The 18,027-nt window shown below is 45.0% G+C and overlaps 1 protein-coding gene across 2 annotated transcripts; it reads right to left on the reverse strand.

The window, feature by feature from the left end:
• Positions 1–7,110: 7,110 nt before the first annotated feature.
• LOC139172841 (protein FAM200C-like) lies at positions 7,111–17,789 on the reverse strand. 2 transcript variants are annotated; one of them, XM_070762084.1, is made up of 7 exons: positions 17,433–17,789; positions 14,852–15,279; positions 13,914–14,025; positions 12,917–13,002; positions 11,652–11,778; positions 10,126–10,323; positions 7,111–9,218 (listed from the first exon to the last, which is right to left on the reverse strand). In XM_070762084.1, exons 2-7 carry the CDS (start codon positions 15,230–15,232, stop codon positions 7,375–7,377), a joined length of 2,748 nt encoding a protein of 915 aa, XP_070618185.1. In that variant the 5' UTR covers positions 15,233–15,279; positions 17,433–17,789; the 3' UTR covers positions 7,111–7,374. The 2 variants fall into 2 exon arrangements, with proteins under 2 accessions (XP_070618185.1, XP_070618186.1); XM_070762085.1 differs by having other exon boundaries at positions 14,852–15,302; positions 17,433–17,603.
• Positions 17,790–18,027: the final 238 nt, after the last annotated feature.

Below are 18,027 nucleotides of genomic sequence, written 5' to 3' on the forward strand. Positions count from 1 at the left end.
ATCTCAATTCCCCCATGCCTGGCGGCAGAGGTGGGTTTTGAGGAGCTTACGAAAGGCAAGGAGGGTGGGGGTAATTCTAATCTCTGGGGGGAGTTGGTTCCAGAGGGCCGGGGCCGCCACAGAGAAGGCTCTTCCCCTAGGTCCCGCCAAGCGACATTGTTTAGTTGACGGGACCCGGAGAAGACCCACTCTGTGGGACCTAACTGGTCGCTGGGATTCGTGCGGCAGAAGGCTTCTCCCGTCCCCTGGAGGCCGGAAATAGCTTGTTTCCCAAATTCAGGTAAGCCCAGTAGGCTCCTGTTTCACCCTTCCCAGACTCCAAAGGCTTCCCTGGAGCCGGGTGAGTCTAAAAACACTCTCCCCCATCCCCCAGAAGCTCTCTGGAAGCCAAAAATGCCCTCCGGGAGCCTCTGTGCAAGCCAAAAATCAACTGGCCAGCATACACATCCACGTTGGAACTGAGCTAGGGCAAAGGTTTACGTGCCAGCAGATATGGCTCCATGTGTTACCTGTGGCACCCGTGCCATAGGTTCGCCATCACTGATCTAGGGTTTCATGACCTTGAAGAGATTTTGGAATTGGAACTCCTCAAGGGATAACAGCACCTTTTAATGTTTACCCACTCCACTTATGGTCAGAGTGGCTGAGCCATGCACACTATGCTCACATAATCCAAGCCAAACTCCGTGGCAGTTCAGTATGTTGTGCCAAGGGATGTGTAGAAGTAGGGACAACCATAAAAAAAAGGTCATTACCAACACAACACTAGAGATATATTGTTCCACCATTATGATACATAAAAGATTCTGAAGAAGTCAGGTTCAACTTTGCGTTGCCTTTTTCGAGGAACATTTTCACACATACTTTCCATAAGTTACTGGTCTGTTTTGTATACTGTTATCTACACTAATAAGATTTCTTTTAAGGAGAATATTTCTCCAGCCCTTCGATGTCTGACCGTTCTGACAATCGCCTTGTAATTTTCAATCCTTTCCCAAATAAGAGGCAACCTACGTTGATTTTGGCTGAGCCAGTAGGTAAAAACCATTGACCTTGCACAAGTCGTTATCACCTGCTATCTAATCGTCTGAACTGGAACTCCTTTTTGCATATAAAGCTCAAGTTTTGCCATTCAGCTCTGTTTCTGCTAGAAATATTTCCCTTGGAGTTTTAAAAGAGAAGTATCGTGGCGCCGAGATGTTGGCCACGCCCTCTCCGATGTGCACAGATCTTGAAGCGGCCATTGTTGGCCATGTGTCTTAAATGTTATCAAGGTTGGACCTCTCTGCTTGGGAACACCCCCTTCCTGCTTCCAACCCACCACTTTTCAGTGCCTGGGATCTTTCGGTGCCACATTGATTTTGGCCGAGCCATTCCCACCTCGCTGCCTTGTCAAACCAGCCATGCTCTGCAGTTCTGCTCACCTAGGCATAAATGTCCCCCAAGGAGCACCGGAGTCAAGTGTGGGACCCCCATGCTCTTTGAATTATAGAGGAGATTCTTTTAATCCTGCACTAACACGGACTGGCCATCAATAATTCAGCCCTCTGTGCTTGCATAGAGTTCCTGCATATGTGTGCCGCATACGTATCCCACATCGTCAAAGTAGGTCATAGCGGCAAGAGCTGCCCTAGAAAATGATGCACTTTCCCTCCTGAATTTATAACCAGGTGTGCACATATAGCAGGCTAAAAAGGAACAAATCCTAGGCTGAATCAATCAATCAATCAATCTATCATCTATCTATCTATCCATCCATCCATCCATCCATCCATCCATCCATCCATCCATCCATCCATCCATCCATCCATCCATCCATCCATCCATCCACCCATCCTTATTGTCAGATTGCTGATTAGTTTCTATCCATTGTTTCTTTGTCTTTGCCTGCAGGCATTTTGGAAAATAAGTTGACCCCCCCTCTTCTTCATGGCAATCCCTCAAAAACTGGAATATTTCTATCATGTCACCCCTAGTCCTCCTTTTCTGATGTGTTCTCTTGACAATATCCTTGCTGGAATTGCAATTTAGCACCAGAGAGGTAGAATGATTCATTCCTACGTTATATATATATTTTTTATTTATTTATTTATTTATTTATTTATTTATTTATTTATTTATTTATTTATTTATTTATTTATTTATTTATTTATTTATTTATTTATTTATTTATTTATTTATTTATTTATTTATTATTTAGATTTGTATGCCGCCCCTCTCCGCAGACTCGGGGCGGCTCACAGCAAAATACAACAAATCATGACAAATCCAAATAAATTTAAAAGATTTAAAAAGATTTAAAAAGAACCCCATTTACTAACATACACACACACAAACATACCATGCATAAATTAGACATGCCCGGGGGAGGTGTTTCAGTTCCCCCATGCCTGATGACAAAGGTGGATTTTAAGGAGTTTACGAAAGGCGGGGAGAGTAGGGGCAGTTCTAATCTCTGAGGGGAGTTGGTTCCAGAGAGTCGGGGCCGCCACAGAGAAGGCTCTTCCCCTGGGGCCCGCCAACCAACATTGTTTAGTTGACGGGACTCGGAGAAGGCGCACTCTGTGGGACCTAATCGGTCGCTGGGATTCGTGCGGCAAAAGGCGGTCTCGGAGATATTCTGGTCCAGTGCCATGAAGGGCTTTAAAGGTCATAACCAACACTTTGAATTGTGACCGGAAATTGATCGGCAGCCAATGCAGACTGCGGAGTGATGGTGAAACATGGGCATACCTAGGTAAGCCCATGACTGCTCTCGCAGCTGCATTCTGCACGATCTGAAGTTTCCGAACACTTTTCAAAGGTAGCCCCATGTAGAGAGCATTACAGTAGTCTAAAAAGAACAGGTAGTGTAAATGAAAGCTAGAACATTTCTTTTTGACTTCACCAAACCATGCTTTGCTCAACTAGACCATGACACGTTGGGGAGCACAGCAATGAACCAAAATCAAACCAAACACAGTGGTACCTCTACCTAAGAATGCCTCTACTTACGAACTTTTCTAGATAAGAACCGGGTGTTCAAGATTTTTTTGCCTCTTCTCAAGAACCATTTTTCATTTACAAATCAGAGCCTCCAAAACTGTAACCGGAAAAGGCAGGGAGAAGCCTCCGTGGGGCCTCTCTAGGAATCTCCTGGGAGGAAACGGCCTCCACCCTCCCTGTGGTTTCCCCAATCACACACATTATTTGCTTTTACATTGATTCCTATGGGAAAAATTGCTTCTTCTTACAAACGTTTCTACTTAAGAACCTGGTCACAGAATGAACTAAGTTCATAAGTAGAGGTACCGCTGTACTTTAAATGTTTTTTGTGTATTGCACAAACCAGGCCTGTGACTCTAGGCTACAATTGCTTAAAGAGGAATCAACTCTCATTTCCAGCCTCCAAAAACCCGTGGTCTGCCGTGTCCTCTTCATCCATTCCTCCCAATCAAAATTTTGCTTCCTCTCCAAAGCAAACCAATAAATCTTTCAAGACAGATTACTGGCAGAAGCTCTTAAAGATTCACACGCAAAGGCCAAGATGCCCCACATAGATTTGAACGACTAAACTTAAGGAGGCTGAGCTTTTTCCTTTCTCCCACCTCTATAAACTGGTTTTTTGGAACAAAGTTCTAACCTTGGCTGTGGTGCCATCTAGAGGTGTATATTTGGGTTCCTAAATTGATAGATTGTGACATAATTTTGCGCTGCCATTAAATAGAGATGAGAATTGGAATTAAATGGGCCATTTTTCAACGAAGAACGTCAGGTACATGGCATGAATTTATTTATTTATTTTATTTTATTTATTTATTGGATTTGTATGCCGCCCCTCTCTGCAGACTCGGGGTGGCTAACAACAGCAGTAAAACAGTACAACAAAATCCAATATTAAAAAAGTAAGGTAAGACGATATATGACGAGCAGAATCCGAGACCAAGCTACAAGAAATAAACTGGAATCACTCTATAATATGTAAACAGATATATTGCTCTTGGGTTAAGTGGATTATACAAGAAATACCCCCAATTTGGTGGTGGGGAATGTGTGTATGTCGGGGTGGTGGGCACAATTCACAATTCACTACGCACTGTTTTATGTTGTGTGATTTTAAATTGTTACAAATCAATAAAATATATATATATATATATATATATTAAAAAAAATATTAAAAAACAGTTAAAAACCCATTATATAAAAACCAGTCATACATACAAACATACCATGCGTAAATTGTAAGGCCTAGGGGGAAAGAATATCTGAGTTCCCCCATGCCTGGCGGCAGAGGTGGGTTTTAAGCAGCTTACGAAAAGCAAGGAGGGTGGGGGCAATTCTAATCTCTGGGGGGAGTTGGTTCCAGAGGATCGGGGCCGCCACAGAGAAGGCTCTTCCTCTGGGTCCCGCCAAGCGACATTGTTTGGTTGACGGGACCCGGAGAAGACCCACTCTGTGGGACCTAACTGGTCGCTGGGATTCATGCAGCAGAAGGCGGTCCCTGATGTAATCTGGTCCGGTGCCATGAAGGGCTTTATAGGTCATAACCAACACTTTGAATTGTGACCGGAAACTGATCGGCAACCAGTGCAGACTGCGGAGTGTTGGAGTAACATGGGCATATTTGGGAAAGCCCATGATTGCTCTCGCAGCTGCATTCTGCACGATCTGAAGTTTCCGAACACTTTTCAAAGGTAGCCCCATGCAGAGAGGGTTACAGTAGTCAAGCCTCGAGGTGATGAGGGCATGAGTGAAGATGTTGTGGGAAGGAACTCTTTAGCTCCTTCCTCTCTTTGCTCCCGTTTAATCCCCTAGAATCAGGGGTAGGCAAAGTTGGCTCTTCTATGACATGTGGACTTCCGTCTCCCAGAATTCCTGAGCTAGCATGATCGGCTCAGGAATTCTGGCAGTTGAAGACCACAACTCATAGAAGAGCCAACTTCGCCTACCGCTGTCCTAGGGCAGTGTTTTCTGAACCTTAGCAACACGAAGATGGGTGGATTTCAACTCCCAGAATTCCCCAGCCAGGATTGATTGATTGATTGATTGAATTTGTATGCCGCCCCTCTCCGTAGACTCGGGGCGGCTAACAACAGTGGTAAAAACAACATGCGACAATCCAATACTAAAGCAGCTAAAAACCCTTGTTATAAAACCAATCATACATACAAACATACCATGCATAAATTGTAGAGGCCTAGGGGGAAAGAATATCTCAGGTCCCCCATGCCTGACGACAGAGGTGGGTTTTAAGAAGCTTACGAAAGAAAGGTAAGAAGGGTGGGGGCTATTCTAATCTTTGGGGGGAGTTGGTTCCAGAGGGCCGGGGCCGCCACAGGGAAGGCTCTTCCCCTGGGTCCCACCAAACCAGGATGGGAATTGAAGTCCACATAACTTCAAATGATTGAAGTGAAGTTTCCAGAAGTGTAGACTTCAACTCCCAGAATTCCCCAGCTAACTCCTTTGGAGACATCGAAGTTTGCCATTTTCCTTGCCAGAAATTTAAGTCTTGTTTTTGTAGAACACATGTGAAAAGGGGGACAAGCTTCATTCGTAAATGGGCTTGCATTTGATTCGGGATGACATGATGACCTTGGGTGCTTTCATAGTGGATGGGTGGCCTTGTGTTTTGACACAACCTCAACATTTCGTGCTCACCTTGTAGAAACCTGCTACAACTCTTAGGAATAAACCTATTCCCCAAAACACTCCCAATTCTTTTCAGGAAAAGTTTAATGCTAAATATTGATATATAGAAAATAGACCCAACCCCTCACCTTTGTTAGAAACATAGAAGTCTGACGGCAGAAAAAGACCTCATGGTCCATCTAGTCTGCCCTTATACTATTTTCTGTATTTTATCTTAGGATGGATCTATGTTTATCCCAGGCATGTTTCAATTCAGTTACTGTGGATTTATCTACCACGTCTGCTGGAAGTTTGTTCCAAGGATCTACTACTCTTTCAGTAAAATAATATTTTCTCATGTTGCTTTTGATCTTTCCCCCAACTAACCTCAGATTGTGTCCCCTTGTTCTTGTGTTCACTTTCCTATTAAAAACACTTCCCTCCTGGACCTTATTTAACCCTTTAATATATTTAAATGTTTCGATCATGTCCCCCCTTTTCCTTCTGTCCTCCAGACTATACAGATTGAGTTCATGAAGTCTTTCCTGATACATTTTATGCTTAAGACCTTCCACCATTCTTGTAGCCCATCTTTGGACCCGTTCAATTTTGTCAATATCTTTTTGTAGGTGAGGTCTCCAGAACTGAATACAGTATTCCAAATGTGGTCTCACCAGCATTCTATATAGTTGAGATGTTCTAAGCCAGGGATCCCCAAAGTTGGCCACTTTAATGCTTGTGGACTTCAAACTCCCAGAATTCTCCAGCCAGCAGTAGATCCTTGGAACAAACTTCCAGCAGACGTGGTAGATAAATCTACAGTAACTGAATTTAAACATGCCTGGGATAAACATATATCCATCCTAAGATAAAACACAGGAAATAGTATAAGGGCAGACTAGATGGACCAGGAGGTCTTTTTCTGCCGTCAGTCTTCTATGTTTCTATGTTTCTAATTAGTAAGAGAAGGATGGAAAAAAATGGACAATAAGGCTGTAGGCCTTTATGATGGGAACTTGGGATACTCAAGGCAGTGTCTATATGTCAGTGATGGCGAACCTATGGCACGGGTGCTACATGTGGCACCTGGAGACATATCTGCTGGCATGTGAGTCATTGCCCTAGCTGAGCTTCAATGTATATGTGTGCGCCGGCCAGCTGATTTTTGGCTCACAGAGGCTTTGGGAGGGCATTTTTAGCTTCCAAAGACTGGGGTGGGCGAAACACGAGCCTACTGGGCCCACCAGAAGTTGGGAAACAGGCTGTTTCTGGCCTCCAGAGGGCCTCCGGGGAGCAGGGGAAGCTGTTTTCGCCCTCCCCAGCATTGAATTATGTAGGGTGGGCACTCGCGCATGCACGATAGTAGGCACACATGCTCTTTCGGCACCGAAGGAAAAAAAATGTTTGCCATCACTGCTATATGTGATGTAAGGCACTTTGCACCTCCGATGTTATCGCTGTACATAAATGGCCCCATCATGACATGTTGCTGGTAACAGATGATTCCACATATAAAAGAGTATTTATTTGCATAAAAGAGAGGGCAAGTAAGTGTATAATTCAACGTGATTCCTAGACTATCAGTACATAATTATATTCACAGTACAAATAAGTCGGTATACATTTAAGATCGGTATCGCTACCATCATTTGATGGAACACAGAATAGAAAATAGAAAAGTTGGCAACGTGAAGTCCACTCCACCCTGGCTACTGGTCAGTGCAAAACAAGCCACATGTTGACCACGTTTCACCGCACACCTCTGGGTCAGTGAGAGGCTTGGCACTGCATGCCGTCGGCAAGCCGGTTGTAATTGGGAGTGTAGGAAGAGATTGCCACTCGCAAACAGTCGTCGAGGTGCTTGTCCGTCATCCGCGTCCTGTTCTTGGACTTGATAAATCTCCTCGTCGAGAAGACGGACTCGCACTGGTAAGTGGACCCGAAGTAAGACTTGATCTTCGCAGCCGTCTTCCTCAACAGAGGGAACTTCTGGGCGTCCACCAGGTTCCAAAAGTTGGCGTGACTTGAGTTGGATTTGAGGAGGACGTCGTTCTGAAGGCCCACCATCTCCATCTCAACCTCTTCCACCAAGGCCTGGCACAGCTCCCCGATGGCCACAGCCGTCTCCGCGACATCGACCGGACTGAACGGGTTTTCGAAGAAGGACACCACCGGCTCGATGCTGGTGAACTGCTGGAAACGGGCGTGGAACTGCTCCTCTAAAGTCTCGAGGTAGCCCACAAAGGGCGCGTTGTTGAAGTCGCTGTCCCCCACCACTTGCTTCATGGAAGGGAAGGGGAGGAGGGATTTCACTTGCAGGTGGGACTTCCACAGCCTCAGTTTCCCTTTGAAGGAGTGGACCGAAGCGATCATCCCCGAGAGATGCTTATCGTTCCGATGCAGCTCAATGTTCAGGCTGTTGAGCTCTTGCATCAAGTCGGCAAGGAAAGCTAAATCCACCAACCAAAACCGATCGTCCAGCTGCTCCACATATTGATCTTTAGTTTTCAAAAACGCCTTGATTTCATCCCTCAGGGTTAAAAACCTGGCCAGGACTTTGCCTTTGCTGAGCCACCTGACCTCCGTGTGCAAAATCAGGTCTCCGTATTCCGCGTCCACGTCCTTCAGGAGGGCTTTAAAGAGACGGTGCTGCAAAGAGACGCCGCGGATTGAGTTTATTATTTTCGTCACCACGTCCATCACGTGCTTGAACTGCAGGACTTTGGCACACAGGGCCTCCTGGTGGATGATGCAGTGGTAGGAAATGAACTTGGGGAAAGTTTCGTCCTTCTGGCAGTGAGCGATGAACCCGTCCAGGGTACCCACCATGGCTGGCGCCCCGTCGGTCGTGATGGAAGAAAGTTTATGGAGAGGGAGGTTGGTTTCGGCGGCGTAGTTCCTGAACGTCAGGAAGATGTCCTCGCCCCTGGTTTTTCCTTTCAAAGAGAGGATCTTGAGGAGCTCTTCTTTTACCGCCAGATCGCTAAAGACCAGGCGGGCGATCATGGCCAACTGGGAGGTGTCGGTTATGTCGGTGGACTCGTCCAGCTGCAGGGAAAACCAGAGGCACTTCTGCAAGTCGCTTTGCAGCTGGTACTCCAAATCTTTGGAGATGGATTGGATCCTACGAGAGACGGTGTTCCCAGACAGCTGGAGCTTTTGTATGGCGGCCACGATCTCTTTCTTATTGCAGAAGCCTTCGAAGATCGAGTCCGCCGACGTCAGGAACACCTCTTTCAGCAGCTCGCCGTCCTCAAAGGGCTTGTTCCTCTTGACCAGCAAGCTGGCGATTTTGAAAGAGGCGATGGTGGTGTTCTTGGAGTGGACCACGGGTTTGGTGTAGACGGTCATCTGGGAGGCGAATTTGGACTTCATCTCTTTCACTTTCATTTTGCGAAGCTCGGAATCGAGGGGGTAGTTTTTGGTGAACGCGCCGTGGTTCCTCTCAAAGTGCCGCTGGACGTTGTGCTTCTTGGCCACCGCCACCGTGGACGAGCAGATTAAGCACACCGATTTGCCGTTCACGTCCATGAAGCAGTACCGTTCCTCCCATTCTTTATGGAACAGATACGTCCTTTGTCTTTTACGGGCTGGTTCGCTTATTTTTGCAACTAGAAAGAAGACGAGAAGTAAAAAGAAGGATATTTCAGCATCTGCTTGTATATACAATACATTTTTAAAAGTATTTTTTTTAATTGTACTCCATCAGCAGATGATGTGATGGAGTGTAGTCTGGATTCCCAAGAGGGAGGGGCTCCCTCCCAGAGGTCAAGCAGAGCTTAGAATACCTGGTAGAAGGTCAAGACAGACCCATTCCTAGCAGTTCACAAGATATATCTCTAGTTATGCAAACATTAGTACTTTAATCTGGCAAGATTCTGTCTGTAGGCAAATTTTATTTATTTGTTTGTTTGTTTGTTTGTTTATTTATTTATTTTGTCCAATACATAATACATATTGAAGAGAATAGACATGAAGTATTATATATAAAGAGAAGATATAAAAATAGAGGAGAAGATATATGAGGGAAGAAAAGATATATGATATAGGAGAGAAGGAGAGACAATTGGACAGGGGATGAAAGGCAGGCTAGTGCACTTATGTACACCCCTTACTGACCTCTTAAGAACCTGGAGAGGTCAATCGTGGAAATTTCTGGAACAAAGTCAAAAACTGTCCACAAAAATTACCTCTCAAACGATTTCCCTGAAGCCAGAACTTTTCTTATTAAGTATCTTTAGGGACAAAGATGATCAAAGAAGATAGATACATAATTTTACATATCACAACTGCAGCCGGAATGATATATGCACAAAACAGGAAATCTGAATTAACCCCAACTATGTTAAACATTGTTAGAAAAGTATTAAAGAGTTCACAGAAATGAGTAAGTTATCACTGAGACTGCAGGACGAAGACGAATCGGAATTCTACAAAACCTGAGACAGGTGGTATAAGCCAAAATAAATCTAAAATGCGACTGCCAAATAATGGAGCGACCCAACATTTGGCACTTACTATTCATCTTCTCTATTTTTTCTTGGACTGCATTTTGATGGCAGTTGCTGCTCTGGGAAGCGGGGCACTCATTCAGCTCCATCATCCTTTTCCGATTCGGTACCGATTTCCTCCGCTGTTTCTCCCTCTTTTTAATGCCATCCTCTGGCAGCTCCACCAATGGGTCTCCTTTCCTCTCCACTGCCCACTTATCGGCTTCTGCAATGAAGAGAGGAAGCTAGCAAAAGCTCTCTTGGGAAACAGAGGCACGGATCCAGTTTAATGCAAGCTGTGTTCAGAATTGTCTTCCAGGTTATTATTATTATTATCATTATTTATTAGATTTGTATTAGATTTGCATGCCGCCCCTCTCCATAGACTCAGGGCGGCTCACAACAGTGATAAAAACAATACATGACAAATCTAATAATTAGAGTCTAAAATAACAGTATTACATTTAGAAAGTCTAAAAGCAAGAAACCCCAATATATAAAAAACATACATACAGTCATATCATGCACAAAACTACATAGGTAGGGGAGATTTATTTATTTATTTATTGGATTTGTATGCCGCCCCTCTCCGTAGACTCGGGGCGGCTAACAACAGTAATAAAAAACATCATATAAATCCAATACTAAAACAACTAAAAAAACCTTATTGTAAAACCAAACATCCCTATAAACAAACATGACATGAATAAATTGTAAATGCCTAGGGGGAAAGAATATCTCAGTTCCCCCATGCCTGACGGCAGAGGTGGGTTTTAAGGAGCTTACGAAAGGCAAGGAGGGTGGGGGCAATTCTAATCTCCGGGGGGAGTTGGTTCCAGAGAGTCGGGGGCCACCACAGAGAAGGCTTTTCCCCTGGGCCCAAGGATTGTCCTCCATGTTATTATTATTATTATTATTATTATTTATTAGATTTGTATTAGATTTGTATGCCGCCCCTCTCCGTAGACTCGGGGCGGCTCACAACAGTGATAAAAACAATACATAATGACAAATCTAATAATTAGAGTCTAAAATAACAGTATTACATTTAGAAAGTCTAAAAGCAAGAAACCCCAATATATAAAAAGCATACGTACAGTCATATCATGCACAAAACTACATAGGCAGGGGAGATGTCTCAGTTCCCCCACGCTTGACGACAGAGGTGGATTTTAAGGAGTTTACGAAAGGCAAGGAGGGTGGGGGCAGTTCTAATCTCTGGAGGGAGCTGATTCCAGAGGGTTGGAGCTGCCACAGAGAAGGCTCTTCCCCTGGGTCCCGCCAGATGACATTGTTTAGTCGACGGGAGAAGACCAACTCTGTGGGACCTAACCGGCCGCTGGGATTTGTACGGCAGAAGGCGGTCTCGCAGATATCCTGGTCCGGTGCCATGAAGGGCTTTATAGGTCATGACCAACACTTTGAATTGTGACCAGAAACTGATGGGCAACCAATGCAGACTGCGGAGTGTTGGAGTAACATGGGCATATTTGGGAAAGCCCATGATTGCTCTCGCAGCTGCATTGGTAAATAATGGGTGAAAGAGGAGCTTACCAAAGGCAGCCATTAGTCCACAATCTGGCTCAACGGATTGCTTACGGAAACCTTTCTGGTCAAGATCTGACAGTATCCCTTCTTTTTCGGTGACCTGAACAGCCACATCCTCAGTTGTCACTGTGCCCTGAAAAGATTAACAGAAAGTTGTGTCATTAGCAAAATTCAATGGCTACCCTATTTTTCGGAGTATAAGACACACCTTAGTTTTTGGGAAGGAAAATTGGGGTGGGGGGAGGAATCTGCCTTCCAGATATTCATCTCGCTAGTGTCCTCAGTCTGGTCAGCTTCAAGACATTATTTTATCCCCTGGTTAGGGCTTAAAAAAACCTTATTTGGAGAGAGTAAGAACGAAAGAGTTTGCAAGTCGGTAAGATTGGGAATCATTAGCACCTGGTTAGGGCTGGAAAGAAAGATGTTTGGAGCAAGTAGAGCAATGAAAAAAAAGCCTGCAAAGACTTAGAGCTGAAAAAACATTTTACGCAGAGAGTAGCAATGAAAGCGCTTGCAAGTGGGTAAGAGCTGGGAATATCATTAGTACCGGTACATGGTTAGGGCTGGAAAGAAACTTATTCGGAGCAAATAGAGCAATGAAAAAAAGCCCGCTAAGACTTAGGGCTCGGAAAACATTCTTCGCAAAGAATAACAATGAAAGATCCTGCAAGGTAAGGACTGGAGAGATCATTAGCACCTAGTTAGGGCTGGGGGGAAAAGCTACAAAAAAGCTACATTCAGAGTATAAGACACACCTAAATTTTAGCCTCTTTTAGAGAGAAAAAAGGTACATCTTATACCCCGAAAAATATACCATTACAGATCCAGATCCCTGCAAGATCTTCCTAACGTACAGACCTCCAACGATGCGAAGCAAGAGAAGGACAGGAATGTTCAAAAGCAGGGAGGCAGAATGAAGATTCGAAGGTCCAGGAGGGAAATGTTTTTAATAGGAAAGTGAACACAAGAACAAGGGGACACAATCTGAAGTTAGTTGGGGGAAAGATCAAAAGCAACATGAGAAAATATTATTTTACTGAAGGAGTAGTAGATCCTTGGAACAAACTTCCAGCAGACGTGGTAGATAAATCCACAGTAACTGAATTTAAACATGCCTGGGATAAACATAGATCCATCCTAAGATAAAATACAGAAAATAGTATAAGACTAGATGGACCATGAGGTCTTTTTCTGCCGTCAGTCTTCTATGTTTCTTAAGCAATCAACTTGAAATTCTCTCCCCCCCTCCACAAAGCAACCTATTCCCCCACCTGTGTCTGTTGTGCAGTTGTCATGTCTCCTCCGGAAGAAAGAAGAGAGGTTGACTGGGCACGTATCACCGACATCATTCCATCTCCTGGAAGAAACCAAAGATAATACAGGCTGTCCTTGACTTACAACAGTTCATTTAGTGACTGAATAAAATTACTTTTATCAACACTCATGACTATTGCACTGTTCCCAGGGTCACGGGATCAAATTTTACGACCTTCTCATAAGCAAAAAATCAAACAGGGAATCCAGTTTCACGTAAGAGTCGGGCGACTAACTTAACAAATGCCAATGATCCACTTAATAAGTGTGGCAAGAAAATACTCTGCCCCAGCTAAGAACGTAGCAAACACACAGTTTGTTTGAATTTATTCTAATCAATAACCTGGTGTGATTTGAACTGCTAAAATGCTGGCAGCCGGTAGCTTGGCGTACTATTCTCCAACCACTGCACCACCGAGGCTCTAACTTGAGGACTACCTGCACCAGTGTTCCCTCTAAGCTGAGCAGTGAGCAATCGCTCACTTAAAAATCATCATCAACTCAGAGTTTTCCAAACCTGCCCAGAAGACGAGAGGGAAAGAGTGAGAGGGAAGGAGAGAGAGAGAGGAAGAGAGAGAAACAGATAGAAAAAAGAGAGGAAGGAAAAGAGAAAGACAAAGAATGGGAGTAAGGAAGAGAGAAAGAAAATCAAAATCTAGTTTGAAACTAGCTCAACTATTTAAGTGGCATTTTGATATTGATAGAGTTGCCCTATTATGAGCTCACTGTTATAGACACACAGTACAGTATTTTATTTTGAAATTCTCTGAGGCAAAACAGGGTGGGTTTTTTATTTATTTATTTGTTTGTTTGTTTGTTTATTTAATATTTCTGTGCCGCCCAGTCCTGAAGGGACTGCCGCTCAGACAGTATACTTTTCCGCCCGCCCCCCCAAAAAAATTAGAGGGAACACTGACCTGCACAGGTTTAGCTAAACAACCTGTTCATCTTTACCTTGTAGGATGGACGTCCCGTCCCCTTCATATTTCATCCACTTTCTTAGAGCGTTCTGTCGGGCATCTGAAGTCTTGAACAGTTCGGGAAAGTTGAGGCCCGACTCTGCATACTGAAACGTAGAAGGGGGTGGTGGTTCTGTGTTAGCAAAAACTTCAGAAGAGAAGGGTTTAGGGGTAGTGATTTCTGACAGTCTCAAAATGGGTGAACAGTGTGGTCAGGCGGTAGGGAAAGCGAGTAGAATGCTTGGCTGCAGAGCTAGAGGTATAACAAACAGGAAGAGGGAGATTGTGATCCTGCTGTATAGAGCGCTGGTGAGACCCCATTTGGAATAATACTGTGTCCAGTTCTGGAAACCTCACCTACAAAAACATATTGACAAAATTGAACGGGTTCAAAGACGGGCTACAAAAATGGTGGAAGGTCTTAAACATAAAACACTTCATGAACTCAATCTGTATAGTCTGGAGGACAAAAGGAAAAGGGCAGACATGATCGAAACATTTTAAATATGTTAAAGGGTTAAATAAGGTTCAGGAGTGAAGTGTTTTTAATAGGAAAGTGAACACAAGAACAAGGGGACACCATCCAAGGTTAGTTGGGAGAAAGATCAGAAGCAATGTGAGAAAATATTATTTGACCAAGAGTAGTAGATGCTTGGAACAAACTTCCAGGAGATGTAGCTGGTAAATCCACAGTAACTGAATTTAAACATGCCTGGGATAAACATATATATCCATCCTAAGATAAAATACAGGAAATAGTAGAAGGGCAGACTAGATGGACATGAGGTCTTTTTCCTGCTGTCCATCTTCTATGTTTCTATGTGACATGCTAAGGAACCCCCACCACATGTACAAAAGCAGAAAAGATCACCAGAAAGTTCTGGAGCCACTGGGAAGAAGGCTCCGTTCCTGGATCGGGACCCGACATTTTACCTGCTGTTCTTCTTGTTTCTTGTCTTCGGCCTGGGTCAAGAGGAAAATTTCAGCCAGGGCGACGGCTTGGGAACTGGTCTCCGGTCCACATTCCCGGACCCACCTCTGCATCTCTGGAGGAATGACAGCCACAAACTGCTCCAGGATTAGCGTGTCCAAAATCTGGCTCTTGGAGTGTTGCTCTGGTCTGAGCCACAGATGGCAAAGATCGTGGAGCTTCTTACAGACCTCTCGGGGCCCCTTGGCGTCTTGGTAGCGGAACTGCCGGAAACATTGACGGTGGATCTCCGGACGGATCCCCCAGTTCTCTCCACTGCTCCCTGTCTTGATGGTCTCGGGGTCCCTTCCAGCTTCTGGGCCAGCTGTGTTTGGGTCATCCATCCTTGAGGCGGGGCAGAGGGCCTTCCTTGGCGGTCAATTACAGGCCCCTGCAAGGCAAGGACAGTTCTGACTGATGATAGAATAGAATAGAATTCTTTATTGGCCACGTGTGACTGGACACACAAGGAATTTGTCTTTGGTGCATATGCTCTCAGTGTACATAAAAGAAAAAGATACATTTGTCAAGAATCATGTAGTAAAACACTTAATGATTGTCATAGGGGTGAAATAAGTAATGAAGAAACAATCAATATTAATAAAAATCTTAGGATACAAGCAACAAGTTAGAGTCATACAGTCATAAGTGGGAGGAAAAGGATGATAGGAATGATGAAAAAAATTATGTGTGAAAAACATCCAAAATTTGGAGGCTTATATTTATGGTGGTTGCAGTCCGGGGTTCATGTGATTACCTTTTGTGGCCTCCAATGGTCAGATTCACTTAACAACTGTTACTAAATACATGCAACCATTCACTTAACAAGAGAATCATCATCCAGTGGGGCAAAACCCACTTAACAACCATCTCACTTAGCAACAGAAAGTTTGCGACTCGGTTGTGGTCGTAAGTCAAGACCTAGGTGTACTTGTCCGGGGTGGCACAGTGGTTAGAGCGCGGCACTGCAGGCTACTTCAACTAACTGCTAGCTGTAGTTCAGCGGTTCAAATCTCACCACCGGCTCAAGGTTGACTCAGCCTTCCATCCTTCCAAGGTGAGTAAAAAGAGGACCCAGATTGTTGGGGGCAAGAGGCTGATTCTGTAAACCCCTTAGAGGGCTCTAAAAGCACTATGAAGCGGTATATAAGTGCTATTGCCCTTCCTTCCTTCCTTCCTTCCTTCCTTCCTTCCTTCCCTCCTTCCCTCCTAGATGGGTAAAATCGGGACCCAGATTGTTGGGGGCAATATGCTGATTCAGTAAACCGCTTAGAGAGGGTTGTAAAAGCATTATGAAGCAGTATATAAGTCTAAGTGCTATTGCTATTCCTTCCTTCCTAGATGGGTCAAATGAGGACCCAGATTGTTGGGGGCAAGAGCCTGATTCTGTAAACTGCTTAGAGAGGGTATAGAAGTCTAAATGCTAATGCTGCTTTTCTGTGGGATCCAAGACGGAGTCACCTCGAAAAGGGCGGCATAGAAATCGAATAAATAAATAAATAAATAAGGTGGACTACAGTGGGCTGTGCCCTAGACCAGTGATTTTCAACCTTTTTTGAGCTGCGGCACATTTTTTTACATTTACAAAACCATGGGGCACATTTGGGGGGGGGGGCGCTAAAAAATTTTGGACAAAAAAATTCTCTCTTCCTCCCTTTCGCTCTATTTCTCTCCCTCCCTCTTTCTCTCCCTCTTTTTTCTCTCTCTCCATCCCTCTTTCTCCCTTCCTCTTTTTTGCTCTCTTTCTCTCTCCCTCCTTACCTCCCTCTCTTTCTCTCTCTTTCTCTCTTGCTCTCTCTCTTTCTTTCTTTCTCTCTCTTGTTCTCTTTTTCTTTCTTTCTTTCTTTCTCTCTCTTTCTCTCTCTCTTGTTTTCTTTCTCTCTCTCTTGCTTGCTTGCTTGCTCTCTCTCTTGCTTTCTCTCTCTCTCTCTCTCTTTCTTTCTCTCTCTGAGCTTCGCGGCACACCTGACCATGTCTCACGGCACACTAGTGTGCCACGGCACACTGGTTGAAAAACACTGCCCTCGACAGAAGAGCTGCAAAAAGAAAGGCAGCCCAACTTCCGCCCACTCCCTGTACAAAACGGGCATCCCCTTTTGGGTTCCTTCCATGGGACGTTTGCAACTTAAAGAGCCCCCACCCCATGCACAAGAGAGGGGGGATGGCTGAGGGGGATGCAAAGGGGGCGCCCCCCCCCCAAATTAGGTGGCAAGGGAAGAGAAAGGCTGCCTACCTGCCTGCATTATTATTTTTTCTCTGGTTGAACAATACCTGGATGCTGACCTCCCACTTTTTGGTTTGCAGAAAGGATCGAAGGAAGCGCCAGGCCAGCAGGGCGAAGCCCCCTCCCCACCCCCAGATCCCGCCCTGCCCTTTTTGGCTTTGCTTCTTTGCAAAAGGGGGGCGGAGGGGAAAGCAGGTTCGAGCCTGCGTCTTTCCCTTCCCTGGGGAGGGAATCCCACCACCCATTTTCTCTGCAGCGCTGGGAAGACCCCCCTCCCTTCCCTGCAAAGCTAGGGCGCAGGGGGGCGGCTGGAAACTCACCCAATCGCCCCCTCCGAGGGGGTCGTGCCATGCAAAGCTCCGAGCAGGGGGAGAGGGGGGGGAAGGCCACGCCCCCTCCTTTCCCCCACCTACCCCCCCACCCCCGTTGGAAAAGGCGGAGCAGGAAGAGGGCTGGGCGGGAGGGTGGCTTGCAAAGGGAAGGACCCCCCCTCCCCTTTCCCGCCCCAATTCGCTTCCTCTCTAGGAGGTGGCTTCCTTCCACTTAACTCTTGCAAAGCCACTGGGAGGGATCGCATCCCCCCCCATCCCCGCCCTCCCTTTTTTGCAAGCCCCCCTGGATGCAGGAGACAACATCTGGGCACCGCTGGGCCGGTGCATGCAAATTCCAGCAAAGGCAAGCCGAGTTGCATCTTTTTTTTGAAAGTTTCCTTTATTGTTTTTTGCAAGAATTAAATAAAAGGTGTATGCACCACAATATCTTTTTTTGTTTGTTTACAGATCTTACCCATTTCATCTTTTTCTTATACAGTATTTCCATTTTTACACTCTATATGTTTACATCTCTATATCAATCAGTTTGCAATTCCCTTTGGAATTTATTCGTTACATTACATATATTTGTCTATTTTTTTTG

The sequence above is a fragment of the Erythrolamprus reginae genome, chromosome 10, assembly GCF_031021105.1.
Source record: "Erythrolamprus reginae isolate rEryReg1 chromosome 10, rEryReg1.hap1, whole genome shotgun sequence".
NCBI lineage: Eukaryota > Metazoa > Chordata > Lepidosauria > Squamata > Dipsadidae > Erythrolamprus > Erythrolamprus reginae.

Coding starts and splice junctions, on each gene's coding strand:
- LOC139172841 (XM_070762084.1), bottom strand. CDS start 15,232: ATGGATGACCCAAACACAGCTGGCCCAGAAGCTGGAAGGGACCCCGAG. Junction 11,779..12,916: donor CAACTGCACAACAGACACAG/GTGGGGGAATAG, acceptor TAATCTTTTCAG/GGCACAGTGACAACTGAGGA. Junction 10,324..11,651: donor TGGACTAATGGCTGCCTTTG/GTAAGCTCCTCT, acceptor TCTTCATTGCAG/AAGCCGATAAGTGGGCAGTG.